Source organism: Ranitomeya imitator, chromosome 1 (genome assembly GCF_032444005.1).
Source record: "Ranitomeya imitator isolate aRanImi1 chromosome 1, aRanImi1.pri, whole genome shotgun sequence".
In the NCBI taxonomy this organism is placed as follows: domain Eukaryota; kingdom Metazoa; phylum Chordata; class Amphibia; order Anura; family Dendrobatidae; genus Ranitomeya; species Ranitomeya imitator.
In genome coordinates this window covers 254,332,115-254,352,538 of record NC_091282.1, presented here as the reverse complement: position 1 = coordinate 254,352,538, position 20,424 = coordinate 254,332,115, and the positions used below count along the sequence as shown (strand labels likewise).

At 40.9% G+C, this 20,424-nt stretch overlaps 1 protein-coding gene across 14 annotated transcripts in view; it reads left to right on the top strand.

Moving 5' to 3' along the window:
- PITPNM2 (phosphatidylinositol transfer protein membrane associated 2) overlaps positions 1-20,424 on the top strand; it is a 526,403-nt gene that overhangs the window by 411,089 nt on the left and 94,890 nt on the right. For all 14 annotated transcript variants that reach the window (XM_069755814.1, XM_069755807.1, XM_069755821.1 and 11 more), the window contains one exon: positions 5,961-6,205. In XM_069755814.1, the coding sequence (XP_069611915.1) occupies positions 5,961-6,205 (245 nt within the window). The remainder of the gene's footprint in view (positions 1-5,960; positions 6,206-20,424) is intronic.

Sequence of the window (20,424 nt, the reverse complement as noted above, 5' to 3'; positions counted from 1 at the left end):
TTTTTTTTTTTCTTTCTAAAACCATTATTAACAATATAACAACATAAAAAATGAAAATAATCAACTCACAATCAGCAATAGTGTAGCATAGTTTTATGTCTTTTGTTCAATCCTGTTGGGACACGGGTATTTAGTTGGAAAATCCAATATGCTTCTCGTGTGAGAAGCCGGCGTCTAATATCGCCACCGCGGGGAGACGCATTAACCTGTTCTATTCCCTGGACCTTGAGACTTACAGTACTACGTGCATGGTGCATTACAAAATGTTTGGACGCTGCCGACATGTTCCTGTTTTCATTGAGGGTATTACCTATATCATACAAATGTTCTCTAATACGTGTTTTTAGTTTCCTGGACGTGCAGCCCACATATGATAGGTTGCACTCTGTACATTTGATTTTATACACCACATTAAATGAGTTACAGTTAATGTACTGCTTTATATCAAATTTAATTGATTCATCTGCATTATAGAAAGTTTTTTCAAAACTAGCAAATTTACAGGTGCTGCAATTATGTGTACCACATCTAAAGAACCCTGGGTAATTTAACCAGGTTTTTATTGGTTTAGTTTTTGAACAGAACATACTGGGGGCTATTTTGTTGCCGATTGTCGGGGCCCTTCTGGATACCACATTTACACCAGAATTCAATATGTCATACAATTGTGGGTCTTCATATAGGATGGGTAAATACCTGTTAATGATATCTTTGATTTTAGTGAATTGGGGGCTATATTGGAAACATATGTATGGCTTTTGTTCCATCTGTGTGTTACTATTTTTGTGTACCGTAGCTAGCTCTCTGCGATCCCTTCCATCTACAATTCTTTTCGCCCGATTGATTGTCCATTGTGGGTATTTGCGACATTTCAATTTTTTCTCTATCTGGTCAAATTCACCTTTGAGATCTCCTTCCAGACTACAGTTTCGCTTGCTCCAGGTGAACTCACCCACCGGGATTGATTTGATCGTGTGCCAACTATGGCTGCTTTTAGCATGCAATATTGTATTGCCCCTCACTGGTTTATGATGTGTTCTGGTAATAATATTTAGATCTTTATGCCCTGTAAGTTCCAGATCCAAGAAAGAAATATTTTTGTTATTAACCCTATGCGTAAATCTGATACCATATTCATTATGATCAAGGTATTCCATGAAGCGTGGTATGGCATACACATCCCCCTCCCAAATAATGAGGGTATCATCTATGTATCTGCCATACCACGCCACATATTCCAGATATGGATTAGCCACGGAAAACACAAACTCCATTTCGGACAATGAATTTTCATCATCTGATCTAAGCTCAGATATATTGCCAGATCATGATCGGATGCAAGTCTCCCAGAGTTTCACTACCAAAAATCCATATTACTATCCAGTTCAGGCTAGATCTGAATGTATGGACAGATTTCAGGAGAGTATAGAAAGGGAATTAAGACAGCTGAATAATGAAGTTAAAATTAATGGCAAATATAGTCTGAAAAATATATCCATAAAACAACGCAATGCTATTAAAGAATTACAGAACATGCCAGATTTAACTATTAAAATGTCAGACAAGGGAGGGGTGGTTGTAGTGTTAGCCACAGTGGATTATCATAGAAAAATGCTAGAATTATTGTCTGATCAAATCACATACAAAACACTAAAATATAATCCATCTCAAGAAATCATCAAAAAAAGAGATAATATTATTAAGGAGGGATATAATCTGGGGGTAGTGTTATGGCTGGCAATCAGGCAACACAGCGTGCAGTAATCAGCGCACATACAGAGATCTGGCAATAACCAAAAACAATAGGACGAGCTCTGAGACGTGGAATCTCTGTAGACTGCAGTACCTGATCTATCCTCACACAACTATAAGCAGCAGTGGATTGCGCCTATCAACTACCTATGCAACTCGGCACTGCCTGAGGAGCTGACTAGCCTGAAGATAGAAATACAAGCCTGACTTACCTCAGAGAAATACCCCAAAGGAATAGGCAGCCCCCCACATATAATGACTGTTAGCAAGATGAAAAGACAAACGTAGGAATGAAATAGATTCAGCAAAGTGAGGCCCGGTATTCTAGACAGAGCGAGGATAGCAAAGAGAACTATGCAGTCTACAAAAAACCCTAAAACGAAAACCACGCAAAGGGGCAAAAAGACCCACCGTGCCGAACTAACAGCACGGCGGTGCACCCCTTTGCTTCTCAGAGCTTCCAGCAAAAGTTAATAGCAAGCTGGACAGAAAAAACAGAAAACAAACTAGAAGCACTTATCTAGCAGAGCAGCAGGCCCAAGGAAAGATGCAGTAGCTCAGATCCAACACTGGAACATTGACAAGGAGCAAGGAAGACAGACTCAGGTGGAGCTAAATAGCAAGGCAGCCAACGAGCTCACCAAAACACCTGAGGGAGGAAGCCCAGAGACTGCAATACCACTTGTGACCACAGAAGTGAACTCAGCCACAGAATTCACAACAGGGTAGTAACTAAAAAACAAACAGAATATCTTACAGTAGAAAATCCAGTTACCCCCATTATATATGGGGTGCCCAAAATACACAAAAAAGAGGGTATTCCCCCCATGCGACCCATAGTATCTGGAATTGGGTCGTGCAACGAAAGACTCTGTCAATGGGTAGATTCTCTCCTCCAACCACTTGTCAAACGGACACCTGTATACATTAAAGACTCTAAAGAGGTATTACGCATTTTTGATGGTAAGAAATGGCAGGCGAACTATTCCTGGCTCTGCTGCGACGTTATATCCCTATACACATGCATCCCACATGATCTGGCAATACGAGCGATACAATATCACCTTGAGAAATTTAGTAATTACTCTGCGGATCTGATTGAATATTTGGTGATGGTGATACATTTTTTGTTAAATAGTAATTTCTTTTCATTTGATGGTCAGTTTTATGCACAGCAGGCAGGAGTGGCCATGGGTGCAAAATATTCTCCTTCCCTTGCAAATTTGGTTATGTCCTTTTGGGAAATGGAGTTTGTGTTTTCCATGGCTAATCCATATCTGGAATATGTGGCGTGGTATGGCAGATACATAGATGATACCCTCATTATTTGGGAGGGGGATGTGTCTGCCATACCACGCTTCATGGAATACCTTGATCATAATGAATATGGTATCAGATTTACGCATAGGGTTAATAACAAAAATATTTATTTCTTGGATCTGGAACTTACAGGGCATAAAGATCTAAATATTATTACCAGAACACATCATAAACCAGTGAGGGGCAATACAATATTGCATGCTAAAAGCAGCCATAGTTGGCACACGATCAAATCAATCCCGGTGGGTGAGTTCACCAGGATCAAGCGAAACTGTAGTCTGGAAGGAGATCTCAAAGGTGAATTTGACCAGATAGAGAAAAAATTGAAATGTCGCAAATACCCACAATGGACAATCAATCGGGCGAAAAGAATTGTAGATGGAAGGGATCGCAGAGAGCTAGTTACGGTACAAAAAAATAGTAACACACAGATGGAACAAAAGCCATACATATGTTTCCAATATAGCCCCCAATTCACTAAAATCAAAGATATCATTAACAGGTATTTACCCATCCTATATGAAGACCCACAATTGTATGACATATTGAATTCTGGTGTAAATGTGGCATCCAGAAGGGCCCCGACAATCGGCAACAAAATAGCCCCCAGTATGTTCTGTTCAAAAACTAAACCAATAAAAACCTGGTTAAATTACCCAGGGTTCTTTAGATGTGGTACACATAATTGCAGCACCTGTAAATTTGCTAGTATTGAAAAAACTTTCTATAATGCAGATGAATCAATTAAATTTGATATAAAGCAGTACATTAACTGTAACTCATTTAATGTGGTGTATAAAATCAAATGTACAGAGTGCAACCTATCATATGTGGGCTGCACGTCCAGGAAACTAAAAACACGTATTAGAGAACATTTGTATGATATAGGTAATACCCTCAATGAAAACAGGAACATGTCGGCAGCGTCCAAACATTTTGTAATGCACCATGCACGTAGTACTGTAAGTCTCAAGGTCCAGGGAATAGAACAGGTTAATGCGTCTCCCCGCGGTGGCGATATTAGACGCCGGCTTCTCACACGAGAAGCATATTGGATTTTCCAACTAAATACCCGTGTCCCAACAGGATTGAACAAAAGACATAAAACTATGCTACACTATTGCTGATTGTGAGTTGATTATTTTCATTTTTTATGTTGTTATATTGTTAATAATGGTTTTAGAAAGAAAAAAAAAAAAGGACCTTTCAAATTGTCATGTGATCCACATAAGTGATCTGGTTGGGTGAGTCTCCTCATATAGAGGAAGCGCTACCAGATCCAGGTATGGCTTTGATAAAGATCATCTTGATCGAAACGCGTTGCCGTTAGTCTCTGTCACCTTGGGCACTTACCGATGGGAGTCTGTACACTAAGGACATTTGGATTTTATGCTTGGATTCAATAAACGGATTGTTTTAAGGAGCTGGAACTCAATCTTTTTGTTCTCCCTAGTGGGTGATAAATACAGAACTGGTGACGTGTTTCTATTATACTTTTCCTCTCATTTTTCCACTCTTGGATTTGGCGTACAAATAGTGATGTAAAATACTGACCAAATACTGAACATGACATTGACCCCCCCAAAAAAACGTGGTTGTTAGATTTTCATTCAGTAGTTTCTGAATTTGAAAATTATTTCCATTCGTTTGAATAGAATTATTTTGTTGTGTTTTCTGCATATTCCATTCAAATGAAGGGGATAGTTTTAGAAAGTCCTGAAACAAAATCTAATCTGTTTGAATTCAACCTTAAAAAAACAAAAAAATGGTAACTGCATTGATTGCAGAAATTCTACAAATCAACCTTGTTTTGCCTGCATCATGGCCACTTCTTGGGAACCTGGCGTTAGTATTGTTCTAGGCTCTGAGAGCACGGACATGTCTTTCCATGTATCACTGGTTTCATAGATAGTGTAATATAAAATGTCCCCAAAAGACAAGTATCAAGTTGGGGATGATTTATTTAGCTTCAACATTTTCTTCAACCAAGCTGTTTATCCCAGGTTATTGGACCAACAATGTTTAATCAGAATATAAATTCCTGAAAATATTTCGATAAAGTGTAATTAAAAATATACTCTACTGATGTAAGGCATTTATTGTTACAGAGCTGTATTGTATGAATGTTGCTTTAGAAGTTTTTACCATTTTAATATTTTTTTTAATTTTTATAGCATCAACTTTATTAGATAGCAATCCTTTTTATAATTGGACGTATTCATGTGTAATAACTTACAAATGCCTAATTCTATTCAATCTTATTACATGATATTCTTTTTCCCAGGTAAGGCAAGGCTATGTGCCCATGATCAGGATATAGCTGCGTTTTGGGCACAGTGTATTTTCGCTGCATACAAAACACTGCGTTCTAATCGCACAGGTAAATCCGCATGTGTGCATTGAACCTTGCAGATTTACCGCATGTAATGAATGGCTATGGGTGAGACTACGCAGCGGAGATTAGCAACTACTTTGCAGATAATTGGCATACTGCGGCATGTAAACCACATTGCGGTTGAGTTTATGCAGCTCAAATAGAAGCATAATAGGCATGAGATTTCTATAAATCCCATCCACTGTGCTTGTAACCTGGAACGCAGTGTTTTGGACCCAGCGCTGGTGAGCCGCATCCAAAATGCTGCTATTCCGGATCGTGGGCACGTTCCACCAAATAACCAAATGTTTAAATAGAATTTGGAAGTGTTTGCTGTTTTTGGTTGGTGATTGCTATACTAATGTTTTAGAATAGTAATTTGAGTTGGGTTTCTTGTGAATTGCATGCCATGTGCAATGTTTTATATGAGTTAACTGTTAGTACCCAACAGGCAGACTGGAAGCGATATAAAATATATGAGAGAATAGATAATAATTCTTTTTGTTTCCTATAGGATGAATCAGCACAAGCATCCATGCAACCATGTAAAGTCCATGTGCTAATCCTGGTACTTCATGGAGGTAACATCCTGGATACTGGCAGTGGAGATCAGAATTCCAAGCAGGGTGACGTCAATACCATCAAGTCTGTGTTTGACACCGTAATGAGGGTGCATTACCCAGCGGCATTAGGACACATTGCAGTCAGGCTTGTTCCCTGCCCAGCCATCTGCTCAGAAGCATTTTCACTGGTATCCAAGTGAGTCTTTATCTTTCTCCCCATCTTCCACTTTGTCACGACTTGCACAAACGAGCAGAAAAAAGCCTAAATATGTAAGTTGCGAGAATAAAAAGTCTAACTATCGATGTCCTATTCAGCTAATGTGATTATATATATATATATATATATATATATATATATATATATATATATATATATATTTGCATGTTAAAAGGTAAGGCAGATGCTGCAGACTCTTAATTGTCAGGATTCTTGTGAGTCTGAGAGATTCCATCCCCACCGATCATAGAGTGATGGCTTAACCTACAGACCACTTGGGGGACAAAAAGAATTCCAATAAAAATTAATATAAAACTCACACAGTGGCGGAGACTGAAAAGGGTCCCCATGCAACAGTAACAGGCCCTTTACTGTCCAATATTTCTGTCTATGATGGAAGCTGCTTGCTACTTTGAAGGTGGGAGTGAGCCATCTTATCTTGTGGGTCCCTGTGCGACTGCACAGGTTGCACCAATGATATGTCCGCCCCTGAACTCACAGTCATCATATGAATGGAGACTATTTTAATGCCACAGATTATGTCTGGAGTTTTTCGGAAACCACTCTTGCCCAACTGCAGTTTGTTTGAAAAAAAAAAAAAAACAACCTGTGCCTTTCTCCACCTACAGTGGTCTAGCACTGAGTGTCCACCGCTGCTCCCAGTGTCTATTATTGTAGAACTTTGCTTCTCTGCCTGTCAATGGCATGAGCTGTTGAACTCACTGATAAGTGTTACCTGGTCTGTACACAATAACAGACACAGATCGCAGTGGCAGGAGGCTCAGTGTGGGACATGCAGACAGTGAGAAAAGCACAGTTTGTTTTTATTTAAAAAAAGAAAAACAGCACACGGAAAAAGGGGAAACGAGTTTTCTATATCCGTATAATCACTGTAATATTTTAAATTTTTATGTAGCTTACACCTCAAACCATGGCTACAAATAATCGGAAAATAGTATAAAAGCAAAATGGTTGTGGTGCAATTTTTTTTTTGTACTTTTGTAAAAATGGCAACATGGTTTTTAGTCAAGTATAGCCTTGGTCTTATACATGTTGTTCACTACTTTATATGATCGTTCAGGGTCTGACAGCTGACATATCCACCTATCAGCTGTTCTGACATCTGATAGTGGCCGCGAATGGGTACTGCACATCGTGTCCTATTCAAATCAATAGTAGTCAGATGTACAGTACCCGGCCGCGGCCACTATCAGAAGATGGAGCCACTCAGCAATTGAGAACTTCCGGCCAGCGGCCGCCAACACTGAAGACAGCTGATCTGTGGGGGGTATCAGACATTGATGATATATCCCAATGATAGGTCATTAATGATAAAGTAGTGGACAGTCTCTTTAAGTATGTTCTATTAGATCTGATGTCCTGACTGTCAGTAACTATTATTGACTGGCAATGGTATACTATCATCCTACTACTACATAAGTTTCTGTATTGTAAGAGCTTTTATTATATTAGTATAGCACTATATGTAATAAAAAAAATGTAAAAAAAACACAAAATTGAGCTTAAATTGAGTTGGTACACATGCAGAGGTTAAACGCATGTTCACATTGGCCACAAAACATTGAAACCTACAAGAGAAAAAAGTAAACGAAAACCCTGATGTAACTAAGTAAAAAAGCAAAAGTGCATTTAAATAGCACAGAGTTTTTAGTAATACTGTTTTTTGATTAAAAAAATAGCACAAAAGCCATCCCACCTCGTCACCGTAACTCTGATCGGGACAGTCCTACACTGTCTAATATTAAAACCTTACATTGTGTCAATGTTGACCTCAGTGTGAATAAGGGCTGACAAAAGGACTGGGCCCAACCAGTGAAACACTAGACTGGGGAAGCCTTATGTAGTCTCTAGCTCAGAAACAGGGAGGCCACACCCCGGCTTGCACAGAGTGCAACAATACAGAGAAAAAAAAACAACAAAATTGAGCTTCTACACATGCGGAGGTTAAACGCATGTTCACATTGGCCACAAAACATTGAAACCTACAAGAGAAAAAAGTAAATGAAATCCCTGATGTAACTACTGTATTTTCTGGCGTATAAGACTACTTTTTAACCCCTGCAAATCTTCTCAAAAGTCGGGTGTTGTCTTATACGCTAGGTGTCGTCTTATAGGGCAAATGCGGAGTAATCTGCGGTCGCCGCATATTGTGGGGGGAGCGGTCCCGATGACGAGGTGAGGGGGCACCTCACCGGGAAGGTGTAAGTGAAGCAGAGGCAGAGAAGGAGATAATAGGATACAAGGGCGAGCCAGATGAGTGAAAGAGGAGTGTTTTTCTAGGCATAGCACCGCTCTCTCTTTTTTGCATACCCCTGGCATCCCAAACACTGACAGTTTGCTTCACTTACACCTTCCTGGTGAGGCGCTCGCTCACCTCGTCATCGGGACCACTCCCTTCCACTATATACGTCGACCGCAGATTGCTTCGCACCCACCCTATAAGACGACACCCGGCATATAAGACAACCCCCCACTTTTGAGAAGATTTTATATTTTAACTGGAAAAGTTGGGGGTCGTCTTATACGCCGGAAAATACGGTAAGTAAAAAATCAAAAGTGCATTTAAATAACAGAGTTTTTAGTAATACTGTTTTTTGATCAAAAAATAGCACAAAAGCCATCCCACCTCGTCACGGTAACTCTGATCGGGACAGTCCTATACTGTCTAATATTAAAACCTTACATTGTGTCAATGTTGACCTCAGTGTGAATAAGGGCAGACAAAAGGACTGGGCCCAACCAGTGAAACACTAGACTGGGAAAGCCTTATATAGTCTCTAGCTCAGAAACAAGGAGACCACACCCCGGCTTGCACAGAATTCAACAATACAGAGAAAAAAAAACACAAAATTGAGCTTAAATTGAGTTTGTTGACATTCAGAGCTTAAACGCATGTTCACATTGGCCACAAAACATTGAAACCTACAAGAGAAAAGAGTAAACGAAAACCCTGATGTAACTAAGTAAAACAGCAAAAGTGCATTTAAATAACAGAGTTTTTAGTAATACTGTTTTTTGATAAAAAAAAATAGCACAAAAACCATCCAACCTCGTCACGGTAACTGTTGTGAATTCTGTTGTCGGGCTCCCTCCTGTGGTCATGAATGGTACTTCGGCTGGTTCTGTCCATGGACTTCCTCTGGTGGGTGTTTCTGAGTTTCACAGGTGACTAGGTTAATTCGTTAGCTGCTGCTCTATTTAACTCCACTTAGATCTTTGCTCTATGCCACCTGTCAATGTTCCAGTATTGGTCTAGTTCACTCCTGGATCGTTCTTGTGACCTGTCTTCCCATCAGAAGCTAAGTTCCAGCTTGTATTTCTTTGGTTTTCTATTTTTCTGTCCAGCTTGCTATTTAATTTGTTGTCTTGCTTGCTGGAAGCTCTGGGACGCAGAGGGAGCGCCTCCGCACCGTGAGTCGGTGTGGAGGGTCTTTTTGCGCCCTCTGCGTGGTCTTTTTGTAGGTTTTTGTGCTGACCGCAAAGTAACCTTTCCTATCCTCGGTCTGTTCAGTAAGTCGGGCCTCACTTTGCTAAATCTATTTCATCTCTGTGTTTGTATTTTCATCTTTACTCACAGTCATTATATGTGGGGGGCTGCCTTTTCCTTTGGGGAATTTCTCTGAGGCAAGGTAGGCTTTATTTTTCTATCTTCAGGGCTAGCTAGTTTCTTAGGCTGTGCCGAGTTGCATAGGGAGCGTTAGGCGCAATCCACGGCTATTTCTAGTGTGTTTGATAGGTTTAGGGATTGCGGTCAGCAGAGTTCCCACGTCCCAGAGCTCGTCCTTATTATCAGTAACTATCAGGTCATTCCGTGTGCTCTTAACCATCAGGTCCGTTATTGTCCTGACCACCAGTGCAGGTGGCCCAAAGTACTAATGCATCTCAATACAGGGATAAGAGAAGTTCTGAGACCATTTTTTTTTCTTTGCAGTGTGTTTTGTCTCTATTTTCCCCTTTACCTCTGGGTGGTTCAGGACACTGGTGTAAACATGGACATTCAAGGTCTGTCCTCTTGGATGGATAATCTCACTACAAGGATACAAAACATTCAATATTTTGTGGTTCAGAATCCGATGTCAGAGCCTAGGATTCCTATTCCTGATTTGTTTTTTGGTGATAGATCTAAGTTCTTGAATTTCAAAAATAATTGTACATTGTTTCTTGCCTTGAAACCTCGCTCCTCAGGTGACCCTGTTCAACAAGTAAAGATCATTATTTCTTTGTTACGTGGTGACCCTCAAGACTGGGCATGTTCCCTTGCGCCAGGAGATCCGGCATTGCGTGATGTTGATGCGTTTTTCCTGGCGCTTGGATTGCTTTATGACGAACCTAATTCAGTGGATCAGGCAGAGAAAATCTTGCTGGCTCTGTGTCAGGGTCAGGATGAAGCGGAGATATATTGTCAGAAGTTTAGAAAGTGGTCTGTGCTCACTCAGTGGAATGAATGTGCCCTGGCAGCAATCTTCAGAAAGGGTCTCTCTGAAGCCCTTAAGGATGTCATGGTGGGGTTTCCCATGCCTGCTGGTCTGAATGAGTCTATGTCTTTGGCCATTCAGATCGATCGACGCTTGCGTGAGCGTAAAGCTGTGCACCATTTGGCGGTACTATCTGAGCATGGGCCTGAGCCTATGCAATGTGATAGGACTTTGACTAGAGCTGAACGGCAAGAACACAGACGTCGGAATGGGCTATGTTTTTTAGTGTGGTGATTCCACTCATGCTATCTCCGATTATCCTAAGCGCACTAAGCGGTTCGCTAGGTCTGCCACCATTGGTACGGTACAGTCTAAATTTCTATTGTCTGTTACTCTGATTTGCTCTTTGTCATCCTATTCTGTTATGGCATTTGTGGATTCAGGCGCTGCCCTGAATTTGATGGACTTGGAGTATGCTAGGCGCTGTGGTTTTTTCTTGGAGCCCTTGCAGTATCCTATTCCATTGAGAGGAATTGATGCTACGCCTTTGGCCAAGAATAAGCCTCAGTATTGGACCCAATTGACCATGTGCATGGCTCCTGCACATCAGGAGGATATCCGCTTTCTGGTGTTGCATAATCTGCATGATGTGGTCGTTTTGGGGTTGCCATGGCTACAGGTTCATAATCCAGTATTGGACTGGAAATCTATGTCTGTGTCCAGCTGGGGTTGCCAGGGGGTACATGGTGATGTTCCATTTTTGTCTATTTCGTCTTCCACTCCTTCTGAAGTTCCAGAGTTTTTGTCGGATTATCGGGATGTATTTGATGAGCCCAAAGCCAGTGCCCTACCTCCTCATAGGGATTGCGATTGTGCAATTAATTTGATTCCTGGTAGTAAGTTTCCTAAGGGCCGATTGTTCAATTTATCTGTGCCAGAACACGCCGCTATGCGGAGTTATATAAAGGAATCCTTGGAGAAAGGCCATATTCGCCCGTCGTCATCACCGTTAGGAGCAGGGTTCTTTTTTGTGGCCAAGAAGGATGGTTCTTTGAGACCTTGTATTGATTACCGCCTTCTTAATAAAATTACAGTCAAATTTCAGTATCCTTTGCCGCTGCTGTCTGATTTGTTTGCTCGGATTAAGGGGGCTAGTTGGTTCACCAAGATAGATCTTCGAGGGGCGTATAATCTTGTGCGTATTAAACAAGGCGATGAATGGAAAACTGCATTTAATACGCCCGAGGGCCATTTTGAGTACCTGGTTATGCCATTCGGGCTTTCCAATGCTCCATCAGTATTTCAGTCCTTTATGCATGACATCTTCCGAGAGTACCTGGATAAATTCCTGATTGTGTATTTGGATGATATTTTGGTCTTTTCGGATGATTGGGAGTCTCATGTGAAGCAGGTCAGAATGGTGTTCCAGGTCCTTCGTGCAAATTCCTTGTTTGTGAAGGGGTCAAAGTGTCTCTTTGGAGTTCAGAAGGTTTCATTTTTGGGGTTCATTTTTTCCCCTTCTACTATCGAGATGGACCCTTTTAAAGTCCAGGCCATTTACGATTGGACTCAGCCGACATCTGTGAAGAGCCTGCAAAAGTTCCTGGGCTTTGCTAATTTTTATCGGCGCTTCATCGCTAATTTTTCTACTGTTGCTAAACCGTTGACTGATTTGACCAAGAAGGGTGCTGATGTGGTCAATTGGTCTTCTGCGGCTGTAGAGGCTTTTCAGGAGTTGAAGCGTCGTTTTTCTTCTGCCCCTGTGTTGTGCCAGCCAGATGTTTCGCTTCCGTTTCAGGTTGAGGTTGATGCTTCTGAGATTGGAGCAGGGGCTGTTTTGTCGCAAAGAAGTTCTGATGGCTCGGTGATGAAGCCATGTGCTTTCTTTTCTAGAAAGTTTTCACCTGCTGAGCGTAACTATGATGTTGGTAATCGTGAATTGTTGGACATGAAGTGGGCATTCGAGGAGTGGCGTCATTGGCTGGAAGGAGCCAAGCATCGCGTGGTGGTCTTGACAGATCACAAGAATTTGACTTATCTTGAGTCTGCCAAACGGTTGAATCCGAGATAGGCTCGATGGTCGTTATTTTTCTCCCGTTTTGATTTTGTGGTTTCGTACCTTCCGGGCTCTAAGAATGTGAAGGCTGATGCCCTGTTAAGGAGTTTTGTGCCTGACTCTCCGGGTGTTCCTGAGCCAGTGGGTATTCTCAAAGAGGAGGTAATTTTGTCTGCCATCTCCCCTGATTTGCGGCGGGTGCTGCAAAAATTTCAGGCTGATAGACCTGACCATTGCCCAGCGGAGAAACTGTTTGTCCCTGATAGATGGACTAGTAGAGTTATCTCTGAGATTCATTGTTCAGTGTTGGCTGGGCATCCTGGAATCTTTGGTACCAGAGATTTGGTGGCTAGATCCTTCTGGTGGCCGTCTTTGTCACGGGATGTGTGTTCTTTTGTGCAGTCCTGTGGGACTTGTGCTCGGGCTAAGCCCTGCTGTTCTCGTGCCAGTGGGTTGCTTTTGCCCTTGCCGGTCCCGAAGAGGCCCTGCACGCATATTTCTATGGATTTTATTTCGGATCTCCCCGTCTCTCAAAAGATGTCGGTCATTTGGGTGGTTTGTGATCGCTTTTCTAAGATGGTCCATTTGGTACCTTTGTCTAAATTGCCTTCCTCCTCTGATTTGGTGCCATTATTTTTCCAGCATGTGGTTCGTTTACATGGTATCCCGGAGAACATCGTTTCTGACAGAGGTTCCCAGTTTGTTTCAAGGTTTTGGTGATCCTTTTGTGCTAGGATGGGCATTGATTTGTCTTTTTCCTCGGCTTTCCATCCTCAGACAAATGGCCAAACCGAACGAACTAATCAGACTTTGGAAACATATCTGAGATGCTTTGTTTCTGCTGATCAGGATGATTGGGTGTCCTTTTTGCCGTTGGCTGAGTTTGCCCTTAATAATCGGGCCAGCTCGGCTACTTTGGTTTCGCCGTTTTTCTGCAATTCTGGTTTCCATCCTCGTTTCTCTTCAGGGCAGGTTGAGTCTTCAGACTGTCCTGGTGTAGATACTGTGGTGGATAGGTTGCAGCAGATTTGGACTCATGTGGTGGACAATTTGACATTGTCCCAGGAGAAGGCTCAACGTTTCGCTAACCGCCGGCGCTGTGTGGGTCCCCGACTTCGTGTTGGGGATTTGGTTTGTTTGTCGTCTCGTTATGTTCCTATGAAGGTTTCCTCTCCTAAGTTTAAGCCTCGTTTCATTGGTCCGTATAAGATTTCTGAGGTTATCAATCCTGTGTCATTTCGTTTGGCCCTTCCTGCTTCTTTTGCCATCCATAATGTGTTCCATAGGTCGTTGTTGCGGAGATACGTGGCGCCTGTGGTTCCATCCGTTGATCCTCCTGCCCCGGTGTTGGTTGAGGGGGAGTTGGAGTATGTGGTGGAGAAGATTTTGGATTCTCGTGTTTCGAGACGGAAACTCCAGTACCTGGTCAAGTGGAAGGGTTATGGTCAGGAAGATAATTCCTGGGTTTTTGCCTCTGATGTTCATGCTGCCGATCTGGTTCGTGCCTTTCATTTGGCTAATCCTGGTCAGCCTGGGGGCTCTGGTGAGGGTTCGGTGACCCCTCCTCAAGGGGGGGAATACTGTTGTGAATTCTGTTGTCGGGCTCCCTCCTGTGGTCATGAATGGTACTTCGGCTGGTTCTGTCCATGGACTTCCTCTGGTGGGTGTTTCTGAGTTTCACAGGTGACTAGGTTAATTCGTTAGCTGCTGCTCTATTTAACTCCACTTAGATCTTTGCTCTATGCCACCTGTCAATGTTCCAGTATTGGTCTAGTTCACTCCTGGATCGTTCTTGTGACCTGTCTTCCCATCAGAAGCTAAGTTCCAGCTTGTATTTCTTTGGTTTTCTATTTTTCTGTCCAGCTTGCTATTTAATTTGTTGTCTTGCTTGCTGGAAGCTCTGGGACGCAGAGGGAGCGCCTCCGCACCGTGAGTCGGTGCGGAGGGTCTTTTTGCGCCCTCTGCGTGGTCTTTTTGTAGGTTTTTGTGCTGACCGCAAAGTAACCTTTCCTATCCTCGGTCTGTTCAGTAAGTCGGGCCTCACTTTGCTAAATCTATTTCATCTCTGTGTTTGTATTTTCATCTTTACTCACAGTCATTATATGTGGGGGGCTGCCTTTTCCTTTGCGGAATTTCTCTGAGGCAAGGTAGGCTTTATTTTTCTATCTTCAGGGCTAGCTAGTTTCTTAGGCTGTGCCGAGTTGCATAGGGAGCGTTAGGCGCAATCCACGGCTATTTCTAGTGTGTTTGATAGGTTTAGGGATTGTGGTCAGCAGAGTTCCCACGTCCCAGAGCTCGTCCTTATTATCAGTAACTATCAGGTCATTCCGTGTGCTCTTAACCACCAGGTCCATTATTGTCCTGACCACCAGGTCATAACAGGTAACTGTGTATTGTTGCATTCTGTGCAAGCCGAGGTGTGGCCTCCCTGTTTCTGAGCTAGAGACTATATACGTATAAGGCTTCCCCAGTCTGGTGTTTCACTGGTCGGGCCCAGTCCTTTTGTCTGCCCTTATTCACACTGAGGTCAACATTGACACAATGTAAGGTTTTAATATTAGACAGTGTAGGACTGTCCCGATCAGAATTACCGTGACGAGGTCGGATGGCTTTTGTGCTATTTTTTTAATCAAAAAACAGTATCACTAAAAACTGTGTTATTTAAATGCACTTTTGCTTTTTTACTTAGTTACATCAGGGTTTTCGTTTACGGTACTTTTTTCTCTTGTAGGTTTCACTATATGTATTAGTAGCAATATATAGCAGTATAATATCAGGATATAGTATTCTAGCATTATGAGGGAGGAACATTCCATTTCTTGTGTTCAAGGTTATATGTCTTAACCTGTCATAATTTTTCTCATTTACACCCCTTCGGTTATCTCACTGAGTTTGCTGTGTAATGTATACTGCTGTGCCATTGGAGACATCCCCCACTCCTTCGCTCCCTTTCAGTATTATCATAAGGACTAATGATGGCGCTTACACAACTGGTTGGGAGGAGTGGGAGTTCAGCATTCATGTTCCATATCTACTAACATTGCCTTTTTGGCATTCAAATAAAGTCAATGTACAGCATGTGCCACACAATTCGGACTGGTGCGATGTGCAAGTGGTGCAATCTGTTTTTTCCCTGGTGCTCTTGTGCCAAATTCATCGGCACGGTACTTGTATCTAAAACGCAATAGGTTGGATCTGGCTTTTTTTTTTAGATTAGAAAAGTGTGAGTAAAGTGTGATAAATGTATGGTAAATCTAAAACTGCACCTTTGTTTCAGACAAATATGAAATACATAATATGGTGTTTGGGCTTTAATGTATTAACAAATCCCTTTGACTGTTGGATAACGATAGGGCTCCATAGCTGCCATACAGCATCTACATACAAATAATTCTAATTTGAGAATATTGGGAGCACATGATCCATCTGGTCCATTGTGCCATCTGGTCTGCTGTGTGAGATCTTTAAAACCCTTAGTGACGGAGCCAAATGTTAAAAATCTGACCAGTGTCACTTTATGTGGTAACAACTCTGGAACGCTTCAACAAATCCCAGTAATTTTGAGACTGTTTTTTCGTGACACATTATACTTTATGATAATGGTAAATTTAGGTCAATATGTTTTGTGTTTATTTATAAAAAAAATATCCGAAATTTGACAAAAATGTAAAAAAATTAGCAATTTTCAAACTCTGAATGATTATTTCTTTAATTCAGGTAGTTATACCAAAACATTAATAACTAACATTTCCCTCATGTCTGCTTTACATCAGCACCATTTGTAAAATGCTATTTATTTTTGTTAGCATTTAAGGAGGTTTAAAAATGAAGCAGTCATTTTTAATTTTTTTCATGGAAATTTACAAAATTATTTTTTTTAGGGAACTATCCAGGTTTGAAGTGACTTTAGGGGTCCTATATATTGGAAATACCCCCAGAAGTGATGCCATTTTAAAAACAGCACATATTAAAATTTGCCATCACGTAGTTTATTAACCCTTCAGGTGATTTTCAGGAATTAATGCAATGTGACGTGACCGGAATGAAAAAGTGTATTTTTACCACCTTAATGTCGCTGACTTTTGAACAGGCCACTGGTATTGGCAGACTAGCTTGTGAATTGCCATGGCAAACATCAGGACCACACAATCATGATCTCAGGGTGCCGATGGGGATAAATAGGAAGCCCCCACACTCTTTTAAACATTTATATGATATAGTCATTATTAACAGCAGCATCTAAGGGGTTAAACAGATATGGACGGTGCCAACACTGATCGTGGCTGATGCAGCAAGTTGTCAGCTATAGTGCACAGCAGACAGCTGCTGGATTGTCACCTGTATGGGGAGGCTATTCTCTTATATCTCAGGTCAGTTAAAAGACGTACTGACGGTCATTAAGGGGTTAACTCCTCCACCATGTTGTGACTGCACCATCCATTGTTACTTTTCCTGTAGGAAATTTGTACCAGTCAGCATGCTGTTTTTTCCAAGCCACAAAAAGAGGGACATAAGTAACTAATTTTATGGTTTGCAATGTATTGACTCAAAAAAAAAAAAAATAAAATATGCACCTTTGTTCTAACACAATCACATGCTTTACTCACTGGTTACTTTCCAGAGAAATATGAAAAAGTATAATTAGGGGTAAGCTTCTCCTCGTTATACATTCTGCTGAGCATAACACATGTATGTGGCTCATGTATGATCTAACTTGGATCTGGTGATACGGATCTAGCTTTGCTTAAACTTGGGCCTGGTAAAGACAATTTAATGAAAATTGTCAGGTTTTTTTTTTTTAAGATAATTTTCATTTGCATGACAGCTGATATTATACATCAACCTTTTAAAAAAAAAAAGTACTCGACCAAATAGAAGTTTATGGTAATGTTTGCAATATATTCATAAAAAAACCAAGCAGATGCAGTACGGGTGATCCATATGGGATCGTGTTTTTTTTTTTGTGCACATAAAGTTTTAAATGGGCAGTTCTCTTCTGAAGAGACCAGTGCATGCTGCTGCAAATTTTTTTTTTTTCAATAGATGTTTGTTTTTTTTTGTGAAAAAACCCTTTCATCTAAGAAGCCCAATTGAATAACCTTGGTCTGTGTGATGTCTATGTGCTCTCATATTTTATCACAGACCGCACATGTACAGGTCCTTCTCAAAAAATTAGCATATAGTGTTAAATTTCATTATTTACCATAATGTAATGATTACAATTAAACTTTCATATATTATAGATTCATTATCCACCAACTGAAATTTGTCACGTCTTTTATTGTTTTAATACTGATGATTTTGGCATACAACTCCTGATAACCCAAAAAACCTGTCTCAATAAATTAGCATATCAAGAAAAGGTTCTCTAAACGACCTATTACCCTAATCTTCTGAATCAACTAATTAACTCTAAACACATGCAAAAGATACCTGAGGCTTTTATAAACTCCCTGCCTGGTTCATTACTCAAAACCCCCATCATGGGTAAGACTAGCGACCTGACAGATGTCAAGAAGGCCATCATTGACACCCTCAAGCAAGAGGGTAAGACCCAGAAAGAAATTTCTCAACAAATAGGCTGTTCCAAGAGTGCTGTATCAAGGCACCTCAATGGTAAGTCTGTTGGAAGGAAACAATGTGGCAGAAAACGCTGTACAACGAGAAGAGGAGACCGGACCCTGAGGAAGATTGTGGAGAAGGACCGATTCCAGACCTTGGGGAACCTGAGGAAGCAGTGGACTGAGTCTGGTGTGGAAACATCCAGAGCCACCGTGCACAGGCGTGTGCAGGAAATGGGCTACAGGTGCCGAAATGGGCTACAGAGAAGCAGCACTGGACTGTTGCTAAGTGGTCCCAAGTACTTTTTTCTGATGAAAGCAAATTTTGCATGTCATTCGGAAATCAAGGTGCCAGAGTCTGGAGGAAGACTGGGGAGAAGGAAATGCCAAAATGCCTGAAGTCCAGTGTCAAGTACCCACAGTCAGTGATGGTGTGGGGTGCCATGTCAGCTGCTGGTGTTGGTCCACTGTGTTTCATCAAGGGCAGGGTCAATGCAGATAGCTATCAGGAGATTTTGGAGCACTTCATGCTTCCATCGGCTGAAATGCTTTATGGAGATGAAGATTTCATTTTTCAGCACGACCTGGCACCTGCTCACAGTGCCAAAACCACTGGTAAATGGTTTACTGACCATGGTATTACTGTGCTCAATTGGCCTGCCAACTCTCCTGACCTGAACCCCATAGAGAATCTGTGGGATATTGTGAAGAGAAAGTTGAGAGACGCAAGACCCAACACTCTGGATGAGCTTAAGGCCGCTATTGAAGCATCCTGGGCCTCCATAACATCTCAGCAGTGTCACAGGCTGATTGCCTCCATGCCACGCTGCATTGAAGCAGTCATTTCTGCCAAAGGATTCCCGACCAAGTATTGAATGCATAACTGAACATTATTATTTGATGGTTTTTTTGTTTGTTATTAAAAAACACTTTTATTTGATTGGATGGGTGAAATATGCTAATTTATTGAGACAGGTTTTTTGGGTTATCAGGAGTTGTATGCCAAAATCATCAGTATTAAAACAATAAAAGACGTGACAAATTTCAGTTGGTGGATAATGAATCTATAATATATGAAAGTTTAATTGTAATCATTACATTATGGTAAATAATGAAATTTAACACTATATGCTAAATTTTTGAGAAGGACCTGTATGTTTAACGCTCTCCTCTGAACCTGGCCTGAAAGTGGTGCAAACTATTATGTCAAGGGCACATACAGCTCTGGCAAAAATTGAGAGACCACCACATCAAAACCCTGTCATGGGCAGCCCAATCTCCAGACCTGAACCCCATTGATAACCTCTGGAATGTAACCAAGAGGATGATGGATAGTCACAAGCCATCAAAGAAAGAAGAACTGCTTACATTTTTGCGCCAGGAGCAGTGTGAGACTGGTGGAAAGCATGCCAAGAAGCATGAAAGCTGTGATTAAAAATCATGGTTATTCCACAAAATATTGATTTCTGAACTCTTCCTGAGTTAAAACATTAGTATTGTTGTTTCTAAGTGATTATGATCTTGTTTTCTTTACATTATTTGAGGTCTGAAAGCACTGTTTTTTCTTTTTTTTTTTTTTCTTTTGACCATTTCTCCTTTTCAAAAATAAAAAAATGTATTGCTTGGAAATTCAGAGACCTGTTTTAAGAAGTTTATAGAATAAAAGAACAATTTACATTTTACTCAAAAATATACCTATAAAGAGAAAAATCAGACAAAATGAGAATTTTCCAGTGGCCTCTTAATTTTTGCCAGAGCTGTAATTTAAAGAACAGATATATAACGTATGAAACCTATGATGTCAAGCATCTGTAACGATATGTGAAGAATATAACAGCTTTATGTATTTATTAGTTTGTCTAATCTTATGGAATTGTACTAGGCAAAACTGGGCAGGTTATAGTCAGAGCTATTCCTCATATCAGATCCAATATTGCAATGCATTTTATTACTTTTTAAGAGCATGAAAAAAACACTGGGTATCTTAATCTGGATCTTATGGTATTCAGTTCAGCCCAGCAGTAGTGATATAATATTGACTACAAAAATCAATAACCTCTTAAATGGCAAACCAAGCTTTGTCCATTGGGCTGCATTATGTTGCATTTTTTTAATTTATTTATATATTTATGAATTTTTTACAAA